The following is a 21,409-nucleotide window of genomic DNA, read 5'->3' on the forward strand; positions in this document are numbered from 1 at the left end:
TATATATATATTGCATTGTTGTAATGAGTATTGGCAAGTAAATGTGTTTAATTGTCATGAAAATAATGTCACAGTGTAAAAAATCTCAATGGTCCTTAAAATAGGCTTGTTCTTATTTTTCTTATTTCCTATTTCCTTCATTTGATTTTGTGCTAAAATATAGCCCGGGCATGATCTTGACAGATTATGTGAGATTCACTTCAGAAGAACTTTAAAGCCAAACATTTCATGTTCAAACCACAGTTATTTGAAGTGTCAGCTTTATTCAAAAATATCTTTCATTCTTGCAGTGAAGAGGCCACATTTGGAATTCAAATGAGTTTACCTCTAATTAGGGAATTACATAATTTCTGCTACTTTGCTATTCCGAACTGTAGATACAGCAATTTTTAGAAGGCATTCGTTGTCTTTCTCTTCCCCATGTTTGCTTGCAGTGTTGAGCTTCGTCACAAGAACCATCTAAGTGCTCTGGCGCTCCGATTCCTCTACTCTGCAGCAGAGACTGTTTGTTAGTTACCTTTGAGCCCTCCGTAGAACAACTTGCCTGTTCTATGGGATTTATCTAATTAGATGCTTGTTGCACTCATTACCTTGGCGCAGTGGTAATAAAGCTGGTCTTATTCTTGTGAGACAATGAGTTAGCAGTAGCACCATGTCTAAAATCACAGATTTGGAAATATAAGGGCAATTCACTAAACATGCTGTACAGGGCCATCATGTATAACCTAGCATTTAGAACCAATTGGGAATTGCACTGTGCAAGGTTTGTTCAGTAAAGAGTTTTTGGGCACGTCAGCAGTAATTCCTTTATTGAACTGTGTGCCATAACAATGCAGACAGTTAGTACATTTACATGCATTTTAAAAGTTTGATTTCAGCTGAATTAAAACAATATTTCATCTTTTTAAAATTTCATGTAAACTCTTTACTCTGATGAAAGTTACCTTTACAATTTTTGCAAAGTTGGACTAACAGACCAAGGTAATGCAATTGTAGCTTGGCTTCGTCCAACATGCATTCGGGTTAATTGGAACATGTCTGGCCTCTGCATTGTGTTAAGTATGATGAAGAAATAGTCTCCCATCTTTATTTTAAACACCCAAAAATATTTTTACGGACGCTTTATTTAAAATCATATGGTTATCAATGGGGGAATCACAAACCTGACTATTGATTTGATCTGTGATGCGTGTTAAGCTTAGCCAATATTTGAAAAGGGATCATTTTACAAACTTTGCAATTTCAATTGCAAATGATAAACATTTATCATGTAATATTGCTCTGACTGAAGCAGTGAATGCGGACTATATTTTAAAACACTGCTTTTTGCAGTTATCGGACAAAGCAATATTGCGATTTTAATCTTAATTCAATCAATTTCTCAGATATTCAAAAAGTCTGCAGATATAAAAGCATTTTGGATGTTTTTTCCATGTCTATTTTTGTTACGTCTGTAACACAAGTTCATTTCTGGATCTAAACTAGACTCTGTCTGTAAGGGTTTACGGTTATAGCATACAAATAGTCTAATATATTGGTCATGAATAACTTGTATGAGAAGTTACATTTCAAGTTTAGACGGCAAATGTCACATCTGTAATGCTGAAATTGCTGAGGAGATGTACAACCTTAAATATTTGACTATGCATTATGTCATGTACAGTGGCAAGAAAATGTATGTGAACCCTTTGGAATTAGCTGTTATTCTGCATCGAATTCACAAGTATAGACAAACACAATGTGCTTAAGATAACAACACACAAACAATTATTATCTTTCATGTCTTTATTGAACACATCCCATTAAACAATAACAGGAAAAACAAGCTGTGGAAAAAGTAAGTGAACTCTTGGATTTAATAGCAGGTCAATCCTCCTTTGGCACCATACCCTCAACCAAGCATTTCCGGTAGCTGCGGATTAGACCTGTACAATGTTCAGAAGGAATTTTGAACCATCCTTCCTAACAGAACTGCTTCAGCTCACCCCTATTCATAGGATGTCTGGTATGAACACCTCTCTTGAGGTCATTCCACAACATCTCTATTGGATTAAGGTCTGGACTCTGACTGGGGCACTCCAAATGGTGGATTGTCTTTTTTTAAGCCATTCTGTAGTGGATTTACCTTGATGTTTAAGGTAACTTTCCTACTGCATTACCCAACTTCTACTGAGCTTCAGCTGGTACACAGACACCCTGACATTATTCTGTAGGATATCTTGATAATCTTGGGAATTAATTTTTACCTCGATGATGGCAAGCAGTCCAGGCCCCAAATCAAAATGCTCCCTACATGGTACTTCACCATTGAGATGATGTTTTCGTGTTGGTATGCGGTGCCCTTTTTATGCCGTACATAGTGCTGCATGTTCTTTCCAAACAATTCAACCTTTGTTTCATTAGTCCAAAAAACATATTCCCAGTAGTGTTGTGGAGTGTCAAGGTGGTCTTTGGGAAACTTCAAGTGCGCAGCAATGTTTTTGTTAGAAAGCAGTGGCTTCCTTCGTGGTGTCCTGCCATGGACACCATGCCTGTTTAATGTTTTCCATATAGCAGACTCATGAACAGAGATGTTAACCAGTTCCAGTGATTCCTTCAAGTCTTTAGTTGTCACTCTAGGGTTCTTTTTTACCTCATTGAGTATTCTACGGTTTGCCCTTTGAGTCACCTTTGCTGGACGGCCACTTATGGGAGAGTAGCCACAGTACTGAATCATCTCCATTTATAGACAGTTTGTCTAACTGTAGACCAGATAAATATCTAAGCTCTTTAAGAAAACTTTGTAACCCTTTCCAACTTTATGCAAAGTCAAACTAGCTCTAACCCACACCTCCAATCTTGTTTTATTAATTTGGATACCATGTTTGCCAACTCCTGACTATAATTAGCTTTTGTTGGCATCATTAGCCTATGGGGTTCACTTACTTTTTCCATAGCATTGTGAATGTTCAATGGGATGTGTTAAATAAAGACATTATAATTATATGTGTGTTGTTAGTTTACGTATATTGTTGTTTGTTTGTGCTTATGACTTGAATTAGAGTGCAAGAGTATCTTTCTTGAAACTCCAGAGCTCATTGTGTGTGTGTGTGTGTGTGTGTGTGTGTGTGTGTACTGTATACTGTCTCTTTGACCTTAAGCAGTTGTGAGTGTTTAAAAGGTGAGGTGCACTGCCTGTTGTGATGTTTGATGTTAATCGTGGGAGTGGGCAGATTAGCCATGTCATGCTTTATTATGTCCTGCCTGGGGCCTGAGTGCCCGCCTAACCTGAACTGACACCAGCAAAGCCTGCCACAGTAGCCCCTACTTTCAGCAACCAGCAGATGGGGAGGAGAGAGAGGGCTTCCTGCTGCAAGCCTGTGGACTTCCTGTGCTGATAGAGATTAATTGGTACAGTAAAAACAAAGGCACTCACTGAGAGCAAAGGTTTTTTGTGCAGGGTTTAGGAGCCAGTGGGAGGATGACTCCGTGTTCCACTCTGACCAGCAGTACCGCTTCTCCTCCCGCCTGCAGTCCCTGCTCCACACTCCCTCCAGCTGCTCCGGGACAGGCTGTCACCAGTCCCACATCCACCCTGGAGAGCAGAGACAGCGGCATTATCGGTGAGTGACAGACACACTTTCATATGAATATTCTCTTAAAAATAAAGATACACTGAAGTATACATATAGTACACACATACATTGGCACCAGAAAGTATTTGGACACTTATAGGAAAAACATTTTCATGCAAATTTGTTTAAGAACAGGGCTCAAATTCTAAGATTTAAGTACTTCATTTTAGGAAATGACAGTTGAATGTATTGAAATATCAATATCACAGATGATATTTGAAAATTCTGGTCAGTTCTGCCACACTTAAAAATATATGAATGACATTATTATTATATAACAAAATATCAACCCAAGTGGCATTTATTTTAAAGCAGTGTTTCTCAAATGGTTTTGCTTCGGGACCCATATTTTGCATTGAACAATAAGTGACAACCCAACATAGTAAAAACGTAACGTATTTAACGGATCACATTTTCTTTTTATCTTGCATACTTTTGTTCATGGTTTTCAAGTATAGGGGCATGCATTATTTTGTTGTTGAAGACCTGGAGGTCCTTATTTAAAGCCCTTTATGTACTTGCCCTGATATTTAAAGTGCAGTGTCATATAAGCACAGGTAAGACCATGGATGTATTCTCATTACCGTGGTTAGGTCAGTGTAGCCAGTCTTTTTGTAAAAACATTTTGATATAAATAAATTCTAGTATTTGTTATGAAAAAATAGCAACCTTTATCAAATAAACTGTCATTTATGGTGAAATTCTTGAAGATTTTTATTGCATTAAAGCTGTAACTTTATCACACATATCGTAAGATAATGCACCTAAAGACAAGCTAACTGATTCCCACAAAAAAGACCTTGAACAGTTCTGTAAGAAAGTAATTGCTGCAATCACTGTTCACAGTATATTTCAATTCAACCACTTATAGATTGCAGGGGAAATTTTCTGCTCTGACTGAATTTTCTTTTGTGTGAAATTCACACAAAAAACACTGTAGATATGACTTGATGAGCTGTAATGTTCAGTTTTGACAACCTGCATTTTTTTTGTTTTTTTTGCATATTGCTATACCAGCCACCTTGACCAGTTACTCAGAGCCCGCAGACAGGAGCGGGAAGCACAGCGATGGTTCTCGAGGCAGCAGCCTGAAGCTCTGGCACTCACACAGATCCACGCTGGACTCCAGTTTGTACCGTGTGGATGAGAACATGGCCGCCTCCACCTACAGCCTCAACAAGATCCCTGAGCCAAGCTCCACCCACTATTCCTCTCATTCCACCCCCCTCTACCTCATGCCCCGCCCAAATTCTGTGGCAGGTGAGTTTTAAGCATTGCCTCCTCCTTAAACCTCTGGCTGTGGATGTTTATGGCATTTTCCATGGATAGGGTACAAAATAGTGTGTGAAACAAAAACAACAAAAAGTAGTATTTTTTTAGACTTATTTCAAAGTCAAGCTCGGTCAAAAACTATAAATATTTATTGAGCCGTTATTTTCCATTCATTTTATATGATACTAAAATTTGGGGCATATATGTTGGTGTATAATTATTGAAACATGTTTCCAATAAATTAAAGCAAAATACTTTAATAACTTTGTATCAATACAGCAGCAAAAAAAAAAAAAAAATTAATAATAATAAATGGAAGAAGATTACTTACCACCATGCTTTAAAAAAAGAGTCCAATTATTTTACTTTTTAGGTGTCACAACCCTATTTTTTTGTAATGGAAGATGGAATGTGGGGGATGTGAAACAACTAAATATTACATTTTTGGTCGTTAAAATCAGTCTAACATATTATCAAAATTATGACATTGTTGTATGAGTTTAACAGGCCAAAATGTATATTTTCATACTATTTTAAAGGAATAGTTCACCAAAAAAATGAAAATTCTCTCATTATTTACTCACCCTCATGCCATCCCAGATGCATTTGACTTTCTTTTTTCTGCTGAACACAAACAAACATTTTTTGAAGAATATCTCAGCTCTGTAGGTCCATACAACACAAGTGAATGTTGGCCAGAACCTTGAAGGACCAAAAAGCACACTGGAGTATTTAAATCCAGTGTTTAAATACATATCTTCAGAAGGAGGGTTGGGAACCGAAAACTGGTTCTTGTTCAGCACCGGTTCCATTCTTTACAAAACACCATAATCGGATGATCTTCATGATTTTTGGTTCTGTTAATGGTTCCTCATGTGAATTTTCCGCCAATGCGGCTGGAATACCGTACTGAAATACTCTGACAGTGTTTCCAGCAGTGCTGCCCTATACTGGGTCAAAATAGTAAAACACACAAACAACTAATGAGACGGCACTGTTGAATCTACAGCATGAAACAGACAGCGCTTCTGGTCTAGTCTGGTATAGTTTTAATCTTACACTGATGTGCAAGTTATGAATGTCCAACTCGAAATTATATAAGAACTGTTGAAGTCTTACAAGCTTGAAGTATATCATTAGACAACAGAGCACAGTCTTAACTGTCTCTGGAACTGTTACTGTTATGTCATGTGACTTTAGACCTTTGAGCCTTATGGTTGTTCATATTACAATGTTTAATTAAAGATGCACATATACATATATGTATATGTATATGTATATAAAATTATTGAATGAATTATGCTATCACATTTCTTGATTGTTTAGATACAGTCCAGATATAGCCTAGTTAGGATTAATTATTGGATTGGATATATGTCTCTAAAAAGTCAGCAAACACAACTTTTACAAGAATTTTATTACATTTGATGTGTTATATTAGCTATGTAGAAATCTTAAAGGACCTCATCATTTGGCAACAGACTGCAGAGGAGTGTAAATCCAATACTAGAGTCATTAGAGGAATCGGAATCGTTAAATTCCTAAGGATTCCCATTTCTATTCAGAAGCGATATGAAAGGTGTGGGTGAGAAAAAGATAAATATTTACATTTGGTATTTATTTTTTTTTACTATAAATTCTCCTCCCTAACCAGTTGGTAGTGATGAAAGAATGAGAATCACCAAAAAAAAAAGTGAAAGTGGAGATTTATAGGAAAAAAGGGCTTAAATATTGATCTGTTTCTCACCCACACTTATCATATCGCTTCTAAAGATATGGATTAAACCACTGGAGTCCTATTGATTACTTTTATGCTGCCTTTATGTGCTTTTTGGAGCTTCGAAGTTCACTTGCATTGTATGGACCATCAGAGCTGAGATATTCTCCTAAAAATCCTCATTTGTGTTCAGCAGAAGAAAGAAAGTCATACACATCTGGGATGGCATGAGGGTAACTAATTGATGATAGAATTCTTTATTTATGTGTGAATTATCCCTTAAATTTTATATTAGATTATACATTTAACAGTTAACTTATCTAATAGATTTCTCAACAAAGAACATGGGAATGCCTCCAAAATGTAACGTATTCATGGAAAGAGCCTTGTTTATTGTTGTGCATCTCGTTTTATCAATCATCATGATAGTGCTTTCCTGTTGGGGCACTCAATTCACATAACATTGCCGCTCCTTGGGGAACAGCTTCCTGTGGCAAATCCCTAACACACAACAAAAGATGTTTTTAAGTCCTGGTCAATGCACTCCAATCCGATTACACCATTACAGCATGACAAATACGTTTCCCTCTCTTCAAAGCCATTTCACCTTAACTCAATCTTACAAGTACGTTTGCTTGCAGCCACTCAGCACCATCAAATTGCAATTAGTGACGAAAGCAGTCCAGGTCGTGGACTATATTTTTTTGCTCTGCAGTGCCGGGGCGGCATTAACAGGAGATAAGAGGCGGTGATAATAATGAGCCTACTGGAATAGCGCTCCCTAAAGTAAATGCTAAATCTGTCTGATGATGTTAATATGTCTCTTACTTAACACAGCGCCTCCTCATTGCTAGCTGATTGTGTTATTGTCCAAGTAATCAGCATTGTTGTATTTATGAGAAGAGCTGTTTATAAGAGAGAGAGAGTAATGACTTATCTCAAAGAAAAGTGGCTCACAAAAGGGCAAGTGATATAAAAGATTAGTTGTTAATGGAGAAAGTGGGTGGCATTCACGCTTAGTAATCATGAATGATGCAGTTGCGCCCAACTCTGGCGGCGGCATTAATCGTATCGCAAATCTGACTGCAGCAAGCTGTTTGAAACGATCTGGAAAATATACAAGAGGAATTCACTGATGATGTTATGAATTATTTTATTAGTGGTTTATTTTCATGCGCTGTCAGTGTTGTTGTAGCGCCCCTTTCGCTTAAGGAATTATGCAAATTAGGAGCAAAAATGCCCAATTTGATTTGCAAAATTCCCGATCTTGCAAGTTAACATGGCATGTTTTACAGGGACGACGACATTGCTCCACCACTGCGATCCAGACACCTGAATCGGCTCTTTAAAAAGACAAAAGTGATTGAATTTGATTGAATTCCATTTACCACCTCAGGAAGGAGGTAACATAGAAAAGAGGCGTTAAACCCAAAGGAGGAATAACATCAAAATTCTGGAAATATATTCAGCACATTAGTTGGTCTAGGTCACAGACAGCGACGATTGTTTCTTCAGTGTGGGCAGTGCTGGTAGTAATTGTGGGAGCAGATGTACTCATTAAACATGTATCGTAACTTCAGTCGGCAAGAATCACAATGAGATAAATCTCCATGGTGGCCACCTGGATGTCTTTTCTATGCTCAGCCTGAAATAACGCAGGGCTTATCTAATACTATTTGAGCGAGCTGAAGTTATACATAAGTGCGTTTGTGGATACCCGTCAGATTAAAAGAGGAGAGCAAGGTACCGGTGTGACGTCAAACAGTGCAGCACTTTTATTTGGAGAAACCAGAGATTAAGAAAGATGTTTAGGGGGAAATAAAGAAAGACTGAAAAGACAGATTTCTAAAGCTATTTTTATTTTAGTAAAATGTACTGGATATTGTTTTTACATTTATTTTTAGTAAATTGTTACATCAAACAGTAGCGTGATTTAAAACTGGGGAAACTGTGAATCAGAATCGAAGCAAATGAATATCACAGTTAATTATAAAGAGAAAAGCCTCATTTGATATCGAGTGTGCAGTAAGTGAACAGAACCTTTCCGAACATTTCTAAAGCACTAATTCATGGTGGTATTGTGAACTCTTTAGTTACTAATGCCTCTTCTGTGACCTGAATCAATGCGTAAAGGAATTAACGCCAAGTTATTAACATTAATTTACCTTGGAGTAAAAGTAGGTGTCCTTACGAATGTTATCCATGTTCCTTTGGGAATGAGGGGAGATACAGAGTTTAATCCACAGCATTCACTTTCTTAAGATTTAGAAAAGGAGAAAATAGGGGAAGAAGCATTGTCCCCCTCTTAAGAACAATGTGCATTTACTTTTAAATGTTTTATATTATTATATATACCTGTATGTTTAGCATGTCCAGTGGGGCAAAATAAAATTACAAAATCCCAGTCAAATAGATCCATCTGAAAGTTACAAATATTCTAGAAACTATATACTGTTGAGGCCTATGAATCTATGCATATATCTTTTTTCTTTTTTTTTTTTATGTACATCTAAAACATGGAATTATTTAACAATAACTCCATGAATGAATCATAATAATGAATAATTACATAAAATACATTGTTTAAACCCTTTGAAATCAGCTGATGTTCTGCATTAATCTCATCTTCATCAAAGTCACAAGTATAGACAAACACAATGTGCTTAAACTAACAACACACAAACAATTCTAATCTTACATGTCTTTGTTGAAGACATCCCATTAAACATTCACAGTTATGTGGAAAAAGTAAGTGAACCCTTTGATTTAATTACTGGTCGATCCTCCTTTTGCAGCAATAACCTCAACCAAGAGTTTCCGATAGCTGCGGATTAGACCTGCACAATGTTCAGAAGGAATTTTGGACCATTCTATAGAACCTGTTGGGGTTTTTTTTACCTCATTGAGGATTCTGCGGTGTGCCCTTTAAGTCATCTTGGCTGGACGGCCACTTCTAGGGAGAGTAGCAACAGAACTAAATCGTCTCCATTTATAGACAATTTGTCCAACTGTGGACTGATGAATATCTAAGATGTTCGAGATAATTTTGTAAACGTTTCCAGCTCTATGCAAAGCAACAATTCTTGATAGTAGGTCAAACTTTACCATTTCACTTCAGTTTCTCCACAAATCTAAATACATTACCACAGATCCTACGTAAACAAACAGACATAAACTACTTTTAATATTAGAATATCACAGATTACGACTTTTCAATGACACTAAATTAGATCAACTACAGATATTCAGGTTAAATGTTGAAGTGCCGAAATGTTTTCAAACAAAATCATATTAGGCCGTATCCACTTTAATCAATTTTCATTTTAAAAATGTCAAAGTTTTCCAAAGTGTGCGGTAATGGAGTGTATTTTTGAGAAGCTCCGTTTTCATTGGAGAATGAATGTGGATGAGAGGTGTAAACAAATGTAGCAAGATGAATGCGTTTTCAAGCGAAACTGTTGTAGTGTGGATGTGGCCTTAATACTGAAATACTCACTATCACACCAAATTATTTAAGAAGTAATTAATCAAAGAGAAGGCAGAGAAATATTGAAGAGGAGGATGGTGGAAACAAATGACAATGGTGAGGTCAGGGATTATGGGTGAGAAATGGAAGCAGTGAAATGAAGATACAATGAAGGGAGAGGGGAGTGGGGTGCAGAAGAATGCCGGCATTGGATTGCCTGAGCTCCCATGGTGGAGGAGATCAAAGCTTCAGGCTTTAACCAGCTCAAACCCCTCGAGCACACTGCCAGTTTCTCATCTGCACAGAGAGGAGAAAGTGACTGGGGAGTTGAGGAAGTGCGAATAGAAATGCAGCAGTATGTAGAGGGTAGATTATGTAATGTTGTAGATGTGTTGTGTGTGGTTGAAAAGAGATACTGAACATATTCTGACGACATGATAATGTACTAATTAGAGGTTTCTAGAACAGAATGTAAAGAAAATAGGAGAGCCAATAGGATGGGGGAAAGGTATGATGTAACATTCTTAAAGGGATTATTCACCCAAAAACAAAAATGATGTCATCATTTACTCACCCTCACGTTGTTTCTAACCTGTATGGCTTTTATTTCTCAGTGGAACACAAAATTAGGTGCACAGCAGACTGTCTTAGATGTTGTTTTCCAAACACTGAAGTTGAATGGGGACTGGGACTGCCAAGCTCCAAAAATGACAAGCACCATTGAATACTATTATCATCGAGTATTCATATGGTAGCTTTTTGGGAGGAACAGACTGAAATTTTAATTGTTATTCCAAATTTAAATCATCGTTCTATTTCGCATAAATTCAAGATGGCTCAAGCTGCATCATGTCAGATTGGACCTCGATGACGAGATACATGAGAACCAATGATGTGATGCATGCTTAAACGGCATTATTGAATGTACATGAACACAAATAAGATTTCACTGAAATAATTTTTTTATTTATTTTTATCTTGTTTTTCAGTTAATAAAACTTTGAAACAAGATACATTTAGTTGAGAAACAAAATTACGTAAGATATTGAGTTTTGAGAGAAATCTTGCTTACAAAAAATATTTTCCAATGGGTTGAGAAAAATAAACTTTCCCTTTTGAATTACGTTTACATTTCTTTCCACATTTGTAAATTATTATGTTGTTTTTAGGGCTGTCAATCAATTAAAATTTGTAATCGAATTAATTACATGGTGTCCCAATTAATTAATCGCAATTAATATCATATACAAATATTTGCTGAGAAAGCTCTTCATATAACAATAATTCAATATATAATGATGAAATAATTATACATGTTATCTTTAAATATTAAAAATATATATATAAATAAAAAATATTCAGGTAATTAAAATGCATTACATTCTTGTGGCAGAAGAGTTAATAATTGATAAGTCAATACAAAAAGCGACTTTCAATGTATTTTTTACTACCATATTATTGATCATAAGTCAATCATTGTCATACAGCAATCCATTTCACAAATGAATTTGTCAATCAGTTGGAGATTTATTATGGGCTTGTTTAAGGACCCATCAATTTACACCTGTGTCAGACATGCTTGTGTCGCGTCTTGGGAGCGTTGCGTCATAAACATACATTTTTAGGTCACTGCGTCAAGTTAAATATAGTTTAATACTTAGAACACATCTTGAGATCCCTTAGTTCGAATTTGCGCTCCATCAAGTGTTTTGAACGCAAGAACATAACACATGTTCATGTTGTGCTGTCTGCTGAAGGGTTGTTTTGTTCTCTGTATAAACTGCGTGTTACCACACAGCTGAAGTTTCACTTACTGCCCTCTGGAGTAAACAGGTGGTACTACAAGCTTGCATTTCTCAGGAATCTTCCTTATTACGGTCTGGGGGCATTGCGATTAATTGCGTAAATTTTTTTAACGGGTTAATTTTAATAAAATGTATTGCACTGAATTAACGTGTTAAATCGACAGCCCTAGTTTTTTTGTTTGTTGGTTTGTTTGTTTATTTGTTTTTAGCATAAACCTCACTGACATTTGTTAGATCTTGATGTTTCTCTCAAAACAAGACTTTTTGCTTCTCAAGTAAATGTGTTGTGTTTTAAGTGAGTTAAGATATTAATTAATTTTATTTGTTTATTTTTTATTGTTTTATTTTTTATTTTACAGTGTTGAGAGCTAGGGAGACTTCAGAATACTTAGAATATAGCGCACGTGTCATTTGTACAATTTCATGGTGCTTTTTCATTTGATTATTTTGGAGCTTGACAGCCCGTCCCCAATCACTTTCACTGTCTTTAAAAGAACAGCCTGTGCGTTCTACCTGTTCCACATTAGAACAAAAGTCACTCAGGTTTGGAACAGCATGAGAGAGAGTAAACGATGACAGAATTGATAAACTAAGCCAGGCAGCGTTCCCTGGCTGGAATCATTTCCGTTGTATTTGTATTTACTTTGACCTTGTAATGAGGGTCTATCTAGTCCAATAAGAGCAACTCAACCTGGCTCGGCTTCACTGTAATGTACTGGAAGGCAATTGTGAGAATGGAACGTCAGTAATTCCCTTCTACAGCTGCTGTAATTGCTTGTTTTCTAGTCTCACTTCATGTCTCACACCATACAGATCCTGATTGCCCATGAGTGTGCATTGCACACTGTGGTATTACACACACACAAACACGCTAGAGCACACACTTTTTCACACACTCAGACTCAATTTCAAAATCTTATCTCAGAACAAGTCTAAGTTGTCACATATACGCAAACACACACAAGCACACAGATAACAATGCACAACTAAAATCAATTTCAAAGTGATTATTTTTTGTGGAGAACACTTTCTATTCCATCCGATACATTCACAATAAGACATAATTTTGGGAGAAGCTCTGAGCACTGTGAAATATGATGTAGCTGTCATAAATAACAGCTGAACTGAAAATAATGCAACCTTCCTCTCAAAAATCCCTAAATATCCTCACAGTAAAGTGCAGACCTGTGATGTGTTCACACTGGATTTGAGTTACAGTAGTGACTTGGCCTGTTGCGTTTATTACATAATAATTAGGGATGTGCAAAACTGCCAATTTTCATAATCGACTAGTCTGTGTTAAAGAACCCTTAAAGTATATTTAGACTGATCAAATGCATTTCAGAGGGATATACGGATGCTTAACGCAGTACAGCAACATGGTAACTAAAGGATATTCAACTAATAAATTGGCTTAAAAACTATAATAAGAAAGTGAGAAAAGTAAGAAATAAGGAAGGATCCAATACAGATTCGCACAAAACAATTTATGCGCATCCTGAACGCAGAATGACACACTTAAATGTAACCGGACACTTCAGTGTCATTATTGCTACACAACATCAAGCAATTTAAAAAATGTTTACTGCAACTATTTACTTAAGCAGTGTCAGACAGAATCATCAAAAGACTTTTAATATCTTCATAACACCTCAGAAATATGGGAACATACCCCACAGCAGAGGATTTAACGTCCATCAGTGATGATCTTGTAATGTATTGTTGAAGTAGTGCTTTGATGGCTGTAACAGCAGTGGTGCATAAAAGGACTAAACCTAAAGCATTAAAGATACGAGACTTCTTATAGGGGGTTGGACTGTTATTCACTGTTCAACACCGCAAGCTATCATCATGCAGAAATATTCTCAGAGAAGTGACGTCTCTCATTTAATTTGAGAATTGCATCTCCAATTAAAACCACCACCACTAAAAATATTTCGACCCCACTAATCGACTAGTTGATTAATCGACCACCCTGGCACACCCCTAATAATGGCCTAATATTATGATAATATTATTAATAACAAGAATATCCAAATTATATCAATATTATAGTACCACAATATAATTTTTAGGTTGGCTGGATTCCAAAAAAACAACAATGTTTACCGAAAGTGGACTAAAGTTGCGGTCACACTTCATTTTGCCCTCCATTCACTCCTATTCACATGCATCCCAATGCAGGATGCTGGAAACACAAGCTCACGCGAAGAAATGTAGAGTTCCACATATGCATCAAAAATCTGTTTGTACGATTTGACGTGAAGACTTGTGACCAATAGAAGATCAAAGCTTCACACACTGACCTCTTGGTTCAATACAAAGAATGCATATTTCAAAGCTGTGTGTTTTTATTGTGCATGGAAGTGAGTAGGTGGTATATTTTAACATTTTGAATTTAATATTATTTTTTAATTGTGATTTATTATTTATTTAAATCAGAAGCTCTCGAGTGTGACATCATATCCTGTCCATTGAACTGTCTGAAGTAATTTTGCATGGATGTGTTTTACCTTCCAAATATATCCAAACAGACAAACAAACAATAAGATAAGAAAAGAAAAGTGAGTTTCGAACCTGGGACCTGTTGCACAAGAGCCAAGCACAGAGCCCATAAGCTTATCAGTCCACATGTGTTTATTCAAAGAACTTGAATTTTTCTTTACTCCACACCATCCTCTGTAACTTTAAAGACATATCACATTTAATAACAACATAATGAGCACATATATATATATATATATTTCATGACGCTTATGAGCCGGGTTTCAATTGAACCCCTCTATTATAAAAAGGGTTAACGCCATTAATAAATGCGTTGTTGTTGTTTTCAGTAGGGCTAACAAATAAAATTATGAATGTTTACAATGTATTAAAAAGAATTAAATATGTATTAAATAACTAAAATCTTTGAAGAAACAGTTTTCATTCATTGAAAAAGGTTGACATTGTAGCATTATTTTCTATGTACCATTTCACGAGCAAACTAAGCTATAACTTTTGGCATTGTTCGATCGCCTTCTTAACATCAACATGTAAACATGCAGTACAAATAATAATATTAACAATATTAATCATAATAATTCACTTTCTTCACATTAAAGTATAGTGCCAAAAGTGTCGCTTTGCGCCTCTTGGCGGTGATTTTGTGAACGAGTCTCACTTGAGGTAAATTTTTACCACCGTGTTAATCCCCAACTAATGAACATGCACCTGTGGGGAACGGTCATTAAGACACTAACAGCTTACAGACGGAAGGCAATTAAGATCACAGTTATAAAAACTCCTTCTCATCTGCGTGAACGTGCTTTAGGCATGCTGCATGGAGGCATGAGGACTGCAGATGTGGCCAGGGCAATAAATTGCAATGTCTGTAATGTGAGACGCCTAAGACAGTGCTACAGGGAGACAGGATAGCAACAGCCTGGGTTACACCAGGAACGCACAATCCCTCCATCAGTGCTCAGACTGTCCACAATAGGCTGAGAGAGGCTTGACTGAGCAGGCCCTTACCAGACATCACCGGCAACAACGTCGCCTATGGGCACAAACCCACCATGGCTGGACCAGACAGGACTGGCAAAAAGTGCTCTTCACTGACGAGTCGCTGTATTGTCTCACCAGGGGTGATGGTCGGACTCGCATTTATCGTTGAAGGAATGAGCGTTACATCGAGGCCTGTACTCTGGAGAGGAATTGTTTTGGAGGTGGAGGGTCCGTCATGGTCTGGGGTGGTGTGTCACAGCATCATCGGACTGACCTTTTTGTCATTGCAGCAATCTCATTGCTGTATGTTACAGGGAAGACATCCTCCTCCCTCATGTGGTACCCTACCTGCAGGCTCATCCTGACATGACCCTCCAGCATGACAATGGCACCAGCCATACTGCTCGTTCTGTGCATGATTTCCTGCAAGACAGGAATTTCAGTGTTCTGTCATGGCCAGCGAAGAGCACGGATTTCAATCCCATTGAGCACGTCTGAGACCTGTTGGATTGGAGGGTGAGGGCTAGGGCCATTCCCATCAGAAATATCCAGGATTTTGCAAATCCCTTGGTGGAAGAGTGTGGTAACATCTCACAGCAAGAACTGGCAAATCTGGTGCAGTCCACGAGAAGGAGATGCACTGCAGTACTTAATGTAGCTGGTGGCCACACCAGATACTGACTGTTACTTTTGATCCTCCCCCCCTTTTTTTCAGGGACACATTAATCCATTCCTGTTACATTACATTTTACATTTATGCATTTGGCAGAGGCTTTTATCCAAAGCGACTTACAGTGCACTTATTACAGGGACAATCCCCCTGGAGCAACCTGGAGTTTAGTGCTTGATCAAGGACACAATGGTGGCGGCTGTGGGGATCGGACCAGTGACCTTCTGATTATCAGTTATGTGCTTTAGCCCACTATACCACCACCACTAGTGTTTAGTGTTAGTGACAATGTTAGTTACTTGTTGGTGACATTGACTAGATCGTTCCAGCTCCTCACCACTGAACTCCTTCCTCCAATCCCATCCTGTCTCCACGCTAACCCCTTTCCAAAATTCCCAGCTGCTGTGCTGGACCCATATACAGAAGAGCTCCTGCCCAGCTCACTTTCCATGCTTCCCAGTGGAACTGACGCATTAATTAAGACACAAAGGAAATGGACTTTAGTGTTAGAAGTTCCACTGCTAGAGTTTAGACACCAGAACAGCCAGTTCTGGCAAAGACAGTGACGGTGCTGTTTTGTAATGAGGACTAGTGTGTTCACATTTTAGGGGCAATGCTTAGCCACCACAGTGATCAACTCTTCTCTGTGTCATTTTCCACTTTATATATGGATTATCTGGAAAATATATGTAATATAATATAATAAGAATCAAATCAGTGAATCAGATTAGGAATTGGTATTCAAGAAAACATGGATGTGAAGAACTGTTTGAAAGCATCATTGTGGAATGTCCTTAAACCCTACCATTGCATCACAGATATTTGAAACTGACAATGTATAATTTTTTTTCAGTCTTTAGGCAGCGGAATAGTACTCCCACTTTAGTCCCATCTTGTCCTTGGCATTATAAAACTATGTTTGTTTGAATCAAGTGTTTGTCCGAATGCCGGTCGCCCATAGATTAGTTCACTTGTCCTGAAGGGAGGTACCCCAGTGCTTTAAATTGCTAAATGTGCTGACAAGGTTTCTCCAACAAAACTGGAGACATAGCATGATTTGTCCAGGACACCAGGGTTACAACCCTACCCTTTACAAGAAGTGCCCTGGGATTTTTTAATGCCCACAGAGAGTCAGAACCTCGGTTTAACATCTCATCTGAAGGACGGTGCCTTTTGACATATCCCATCACTATACTGGGGCATTAGGACCCACCCAGACCACAGGGTGAGCACCCACTGCTGGCCTCTCTAACACCTCTTCCAGCAGCAACCTTAGTTTTCCCCAGGAGGTCTCCCATCCATGTATTGACCAGGCTCAACCCTGCTTAACTTTAGTGGGTAACCAGGCAAGAGCTGCAGGGTGATATGGCTGCTGAAATGAAAAAATCCATGTTTTCAATCAATAAATATAATATTATATTGCATACATTATATTTTGTTACATGTTAACTGTTTAATTGCATAATTTGTACTATTTACAAGTATTTACATTGATTTGTAGAACACGTGTTAAAAATTGGCACCATCTCTTTAGAAAACCGGCATATCTGTTAATAAATATGAAAGTTTCTTTAAATTAGTGCATGTTAACAGAAAGGGTATTAAAACAGAAATTATTCAATGACAAATTGGTTGCATGGATCTCGTCTTTGGACACACATTACACAGATGTCTCTATTTCTAATTTCTATAACTCCCATTATTGTCATCTGTCCCTTTAGCCACGAGTTCTGCCCACCTCGAGGACCTGGCCTACTTGGATAAGCAGAGACACGCCCCCATGCGCACCTCCCTGCGCATGCCCCGACAAAACATGGCTATGGGCCGCTCTGGGCAGGACCTGAGAGGTGAGAAAAATCCTGTGTTTTGTTCGGCTGCTTAGCTTTGATTTACATCTGAATCTTTCTCTATGGATTCCAGCTTACAAATACAGTGGGGTTCAAAAGTAGGAGTCCACTTGTAAAAATGCTTCAATGGAAGCTAAGATCATGGTCAATGTCACTAATTTGCTTACATTTGATTAGTGACCTATAAATAGTGCATTATTTGCTATATGTCTTATTCTTTTTACATCATTACGTGTTTTGTTTCTAATTTCTCAAAATCAAAAAAGCTTTTTTTATTTGCAGCTTTAAATTAAATCTGACTCCCAGGTTTTCCATTTGGACTCAGAAATCCAATGTATATTTGATTTGATGTCAAAATGTGCCCATTGATCACTCCATCTTTGCCACAATCACTATGTACAAAGCCTCTGTCTGTCATCGCTAAGTCTTAACCTTTCTTCCTCACACACTCACTCACACTATGTATTTTCCATTCAAGTTTCTGTACAAGGCTGGGTTGTGTCCCAATCTGCCCTTTGTCTCTGTGCATCAATGTCAGTGTCCCCACTGAGGCACTGAGATTAAACTCTATAGGGAGCTACACACACACTGATAAAGGAAGTAGAAAGAGATTTAAAACAAGCCTTATGTCCACTGGGTGAGGACACAATTCAGCTCATACACTCACCCTTCTCATCCTTTATCTTCATCATTTAATTAGGAACAGAACCCTTGGTGTGTCCTCAAATCGTCCATTTCCACTGACACACACATACACACACACACACACACACAGAGTGCTCAGTAAGGGATGCAGAGCTATGTTATTCCTGCTGGTTCGGTCAGCCACTCGCACCTGGTGAATAATTAAACAATGTCTGGATAGCAAAGGTGACTCCGCTCAAAATATGTTATGGCTTGTTATTAAATATTGCCTTGAGGAACAATTGTTCTGCCCGCTACTAGCCTTTAAAGGAATGTCCCGGGTTCAATTAAAGTTAAATGCATAGTTGTAAGCCAAAAAGTGAAATTCTGTAATTATTTGCTCACCCTCTTGTTGTTCCAAACCTGTTTGACTTTCTTTCTTCTGTGGAACACAAAAGGAGATATTAGGTAGAGTGTCAGCCTCAGTCACCCTTCACTTTCATTGCATCTTTTGACTATACAATGAAAATGAATGGTGACTGAGATTAAAAATACTGCCTGACATCTGCTTTTGTGTTCCACAGAAGAAAGAAAGTAATATTGGTTTGGAACAACATGATGGTGAATAAACAATGACAGATTTTTTCTTCCCATGGGTGAAATATCCCTTTTTACGCACTATCAACAGCATTTGTAGCATGCTGCTGATTACTGCAGAAAATAATTTTGACTCAAAACAGTAGAGTACTATTAGTAGTACGTAAAATTAAGGCACTTACAATGGAAGTAAATGGGGCAAAGCAATGAATGTTAAAATGGACACAGTTTCGAAAGTGTAGCCAGAATACGTAACTGTTATACATGTTAACATGAGACTAGTGTAATAAACATCGTTTACCAAACTTGTCTGTGCAGAGTTATGTAAAGACTACAGAACAGACATTCTCGAAGAAGAATACCAATAGAAATGTGTAAAGGGAACAATGGAAAGGAGGAGGCGAGAACCGGCTTGACAATATAAATAATAGTTTAATGAAGAAATAAACCAAACGACAGAAAACACACACACATAACGGACAGTTTCCAGTAAACGATCTCTCTATCGCACCACCACCCGCAGTCTGCCTTTATCCCTCTCTGAGGCTTAATTAGCCTGATAAGGGACTGGATGTGTAAAATCACGACCCGGCCCCACCCTTCTCTCAGGCCAGCATGACGTACATCCCCCCCTTAATGCCCCTCCCCTGCCAGCAGGTCATCCCCGCCTTCCTGAATCTGGGAGGGGACAGGTGGAGGGAAACAATATATAATATATAGAGGAAACTACAGAAGTGTTGTTCAAATATGTTATATACAGATATAGCTATGTGCAAGGTGATTTAATGTATTGTGCAAAAGAGGTTGCGTATGTCAAATAAATATAAATGGAATATAAATATGAATGAATAGTTGAATATGCACATGATTGTATTGCCACAATGGAGAGTCTTGGGGGCAGTATTAACTGTTCATAAGGTGAATGGCCTGAGGGAAGAAACTGTTCTTGTGCCTCACTGTTCTGGTGCTCAGGGCTCTGTAGCGATGGCCAGAGGGCAACTGTTCAAAAAGGAAGTGTGCTGGGTGAATAGGGTCCAAAGCGCTTTTCGTTACTCTTAAGGTGTATAATGTGGGAAGGTGAGAACCAATAACCCATTCAGCAGTCCAGACTACACTTGGAAGTCTTCTGATGTCTAATTGTTAGCTGAACCAAACCAAACAGTTATAGTTGACAGATTCTGATACTGGTACATGGATTTTTTAATTGACAGTGTGTGGGTCTGTTGTGTGCATGTGTGGATTGGTTGCCCAAGGATTCCATGTGCATCTGTCGATCTGTTGCATGAATGTGTTCTGGCCACTAACGGTGGTCAACATTGTGCAACCACTGATGCAGAAAATTCCAAGCATTTATTTCCAGCCCTGGTTATATCCAATGCTTTCAGCTGTTATGACTGGGGGCCTGGGTGACTACCACCCCTGGAGTCGCGAGTTCAAATCCAGGGTGTGCTGAGTGACTTCCAGGTCCTCTAAGCAACCAAACTGGTCCGGTTGCTAGGGAGGGTAGAGTCACATGGTGTAACCTCCTCATGGTCGCTATTAGTGGTTCTCGCTCATAATGGGGCGCGTGGTAAGTTGTGCGTGGATCTCGGAAAGTAGCATGAGCCTCCACATGCAATGAGTCTCCACGGTGTCATGAGCCGCGTGATAAGATGCGCAGATTGACTGTCTCCGAAGCGGAGGCAACTGAGACTGGTCCTCCATGTAACCGCACCACCATGAGGACCTTGTAAATAGTGGGAATTGGGCATTCCAAAATTGGGGAGAAAAGAGGATACAATTAAAAACAAAAAACAAAAAACAAAACGAGTGTCATGACTATATAAAGCCAATAAATTCAGTAACTTCCCATTAGACATGCAAGGATACAAGAGTAGGACTGTACCCAACTGTTGGTTACAACAGTCTTGTATCCTTGAGGAGGTTACACCATGTGACTCTACCCTCCCTAGCAACCGGACAATTTGTAATAAATAACTAATGTGTATACTTAAAATTTTGAGCTTAACATATCTCCTCTTAAACGTTTGAGGTTTATGGCCCTGTTAACTTTCTTTATTTGTAAATTGCGTTACTGTATTTATAGTATTTTTTAAACCTGAGGGACAAGTTCACAAATTTTGTTGACTGTACTTAACTTGTATTGAACCCTTAACATTCCTTTAAAGAGCATTAGAGCATTGACTGGAAATCGCTTCCCAGACGCATTCAAATGTTGCCCACCAGTGTACTGACTTGCTAGAAAGACTTTTGTAATACTAGTGGCATCTAAACCATTATAACTCAACCGCATTTTTAGAATTTCTATATG

General features: G+C 38.1%; 1 protein-coding gene across 4 annotated transcripts in view; it reads left to right on the plus strand.

The window, feature by feature from the left end:
* LOC127626970 (protein TANC2-like) overlaps positions 1–21,409 on the plus strand; it is a 248,763-nt gene that overhangs the window by 200,486 nt on the left and 26,868 nt on the right. For all 4 annotated transcript variants that reach the window (XM_052103139.1, XM_052103140.1, XM_052103141.1 and 1 more), the window contains exons 6-8: positions 3,440–3,602; positions 4,632–4,874; positions 17,752–17,877. In XM_052103139.1, the coding sequence (XP_051959099.1) occupies positions 3,440–3,602; positions 4,632–4,874; positions 17,752–17,877 (532 nt within the window). The remainder of the gene's footprint in view (positions 1–3,439; positions 3,603–4,631; positions 4,875–17,751; positions 17,878–21,409) is intronic.

The sequence above is a fragment of the Xyrauchen texanus genome, chromosome 33 (assembly GCF_025860055.1).
Source record: "Xyrauchen texanus isolate HMW12.3.18 chromosome 33, RBS_HiC_50CHRs, whole genome shotgun sequence".
Lineage (NCBI taxonomy): Eukaryota > Metazoa > Chordata > Actinopteri > Cypriniformes > Catostomidae > Xyrauchen > Xyrauchen texanus.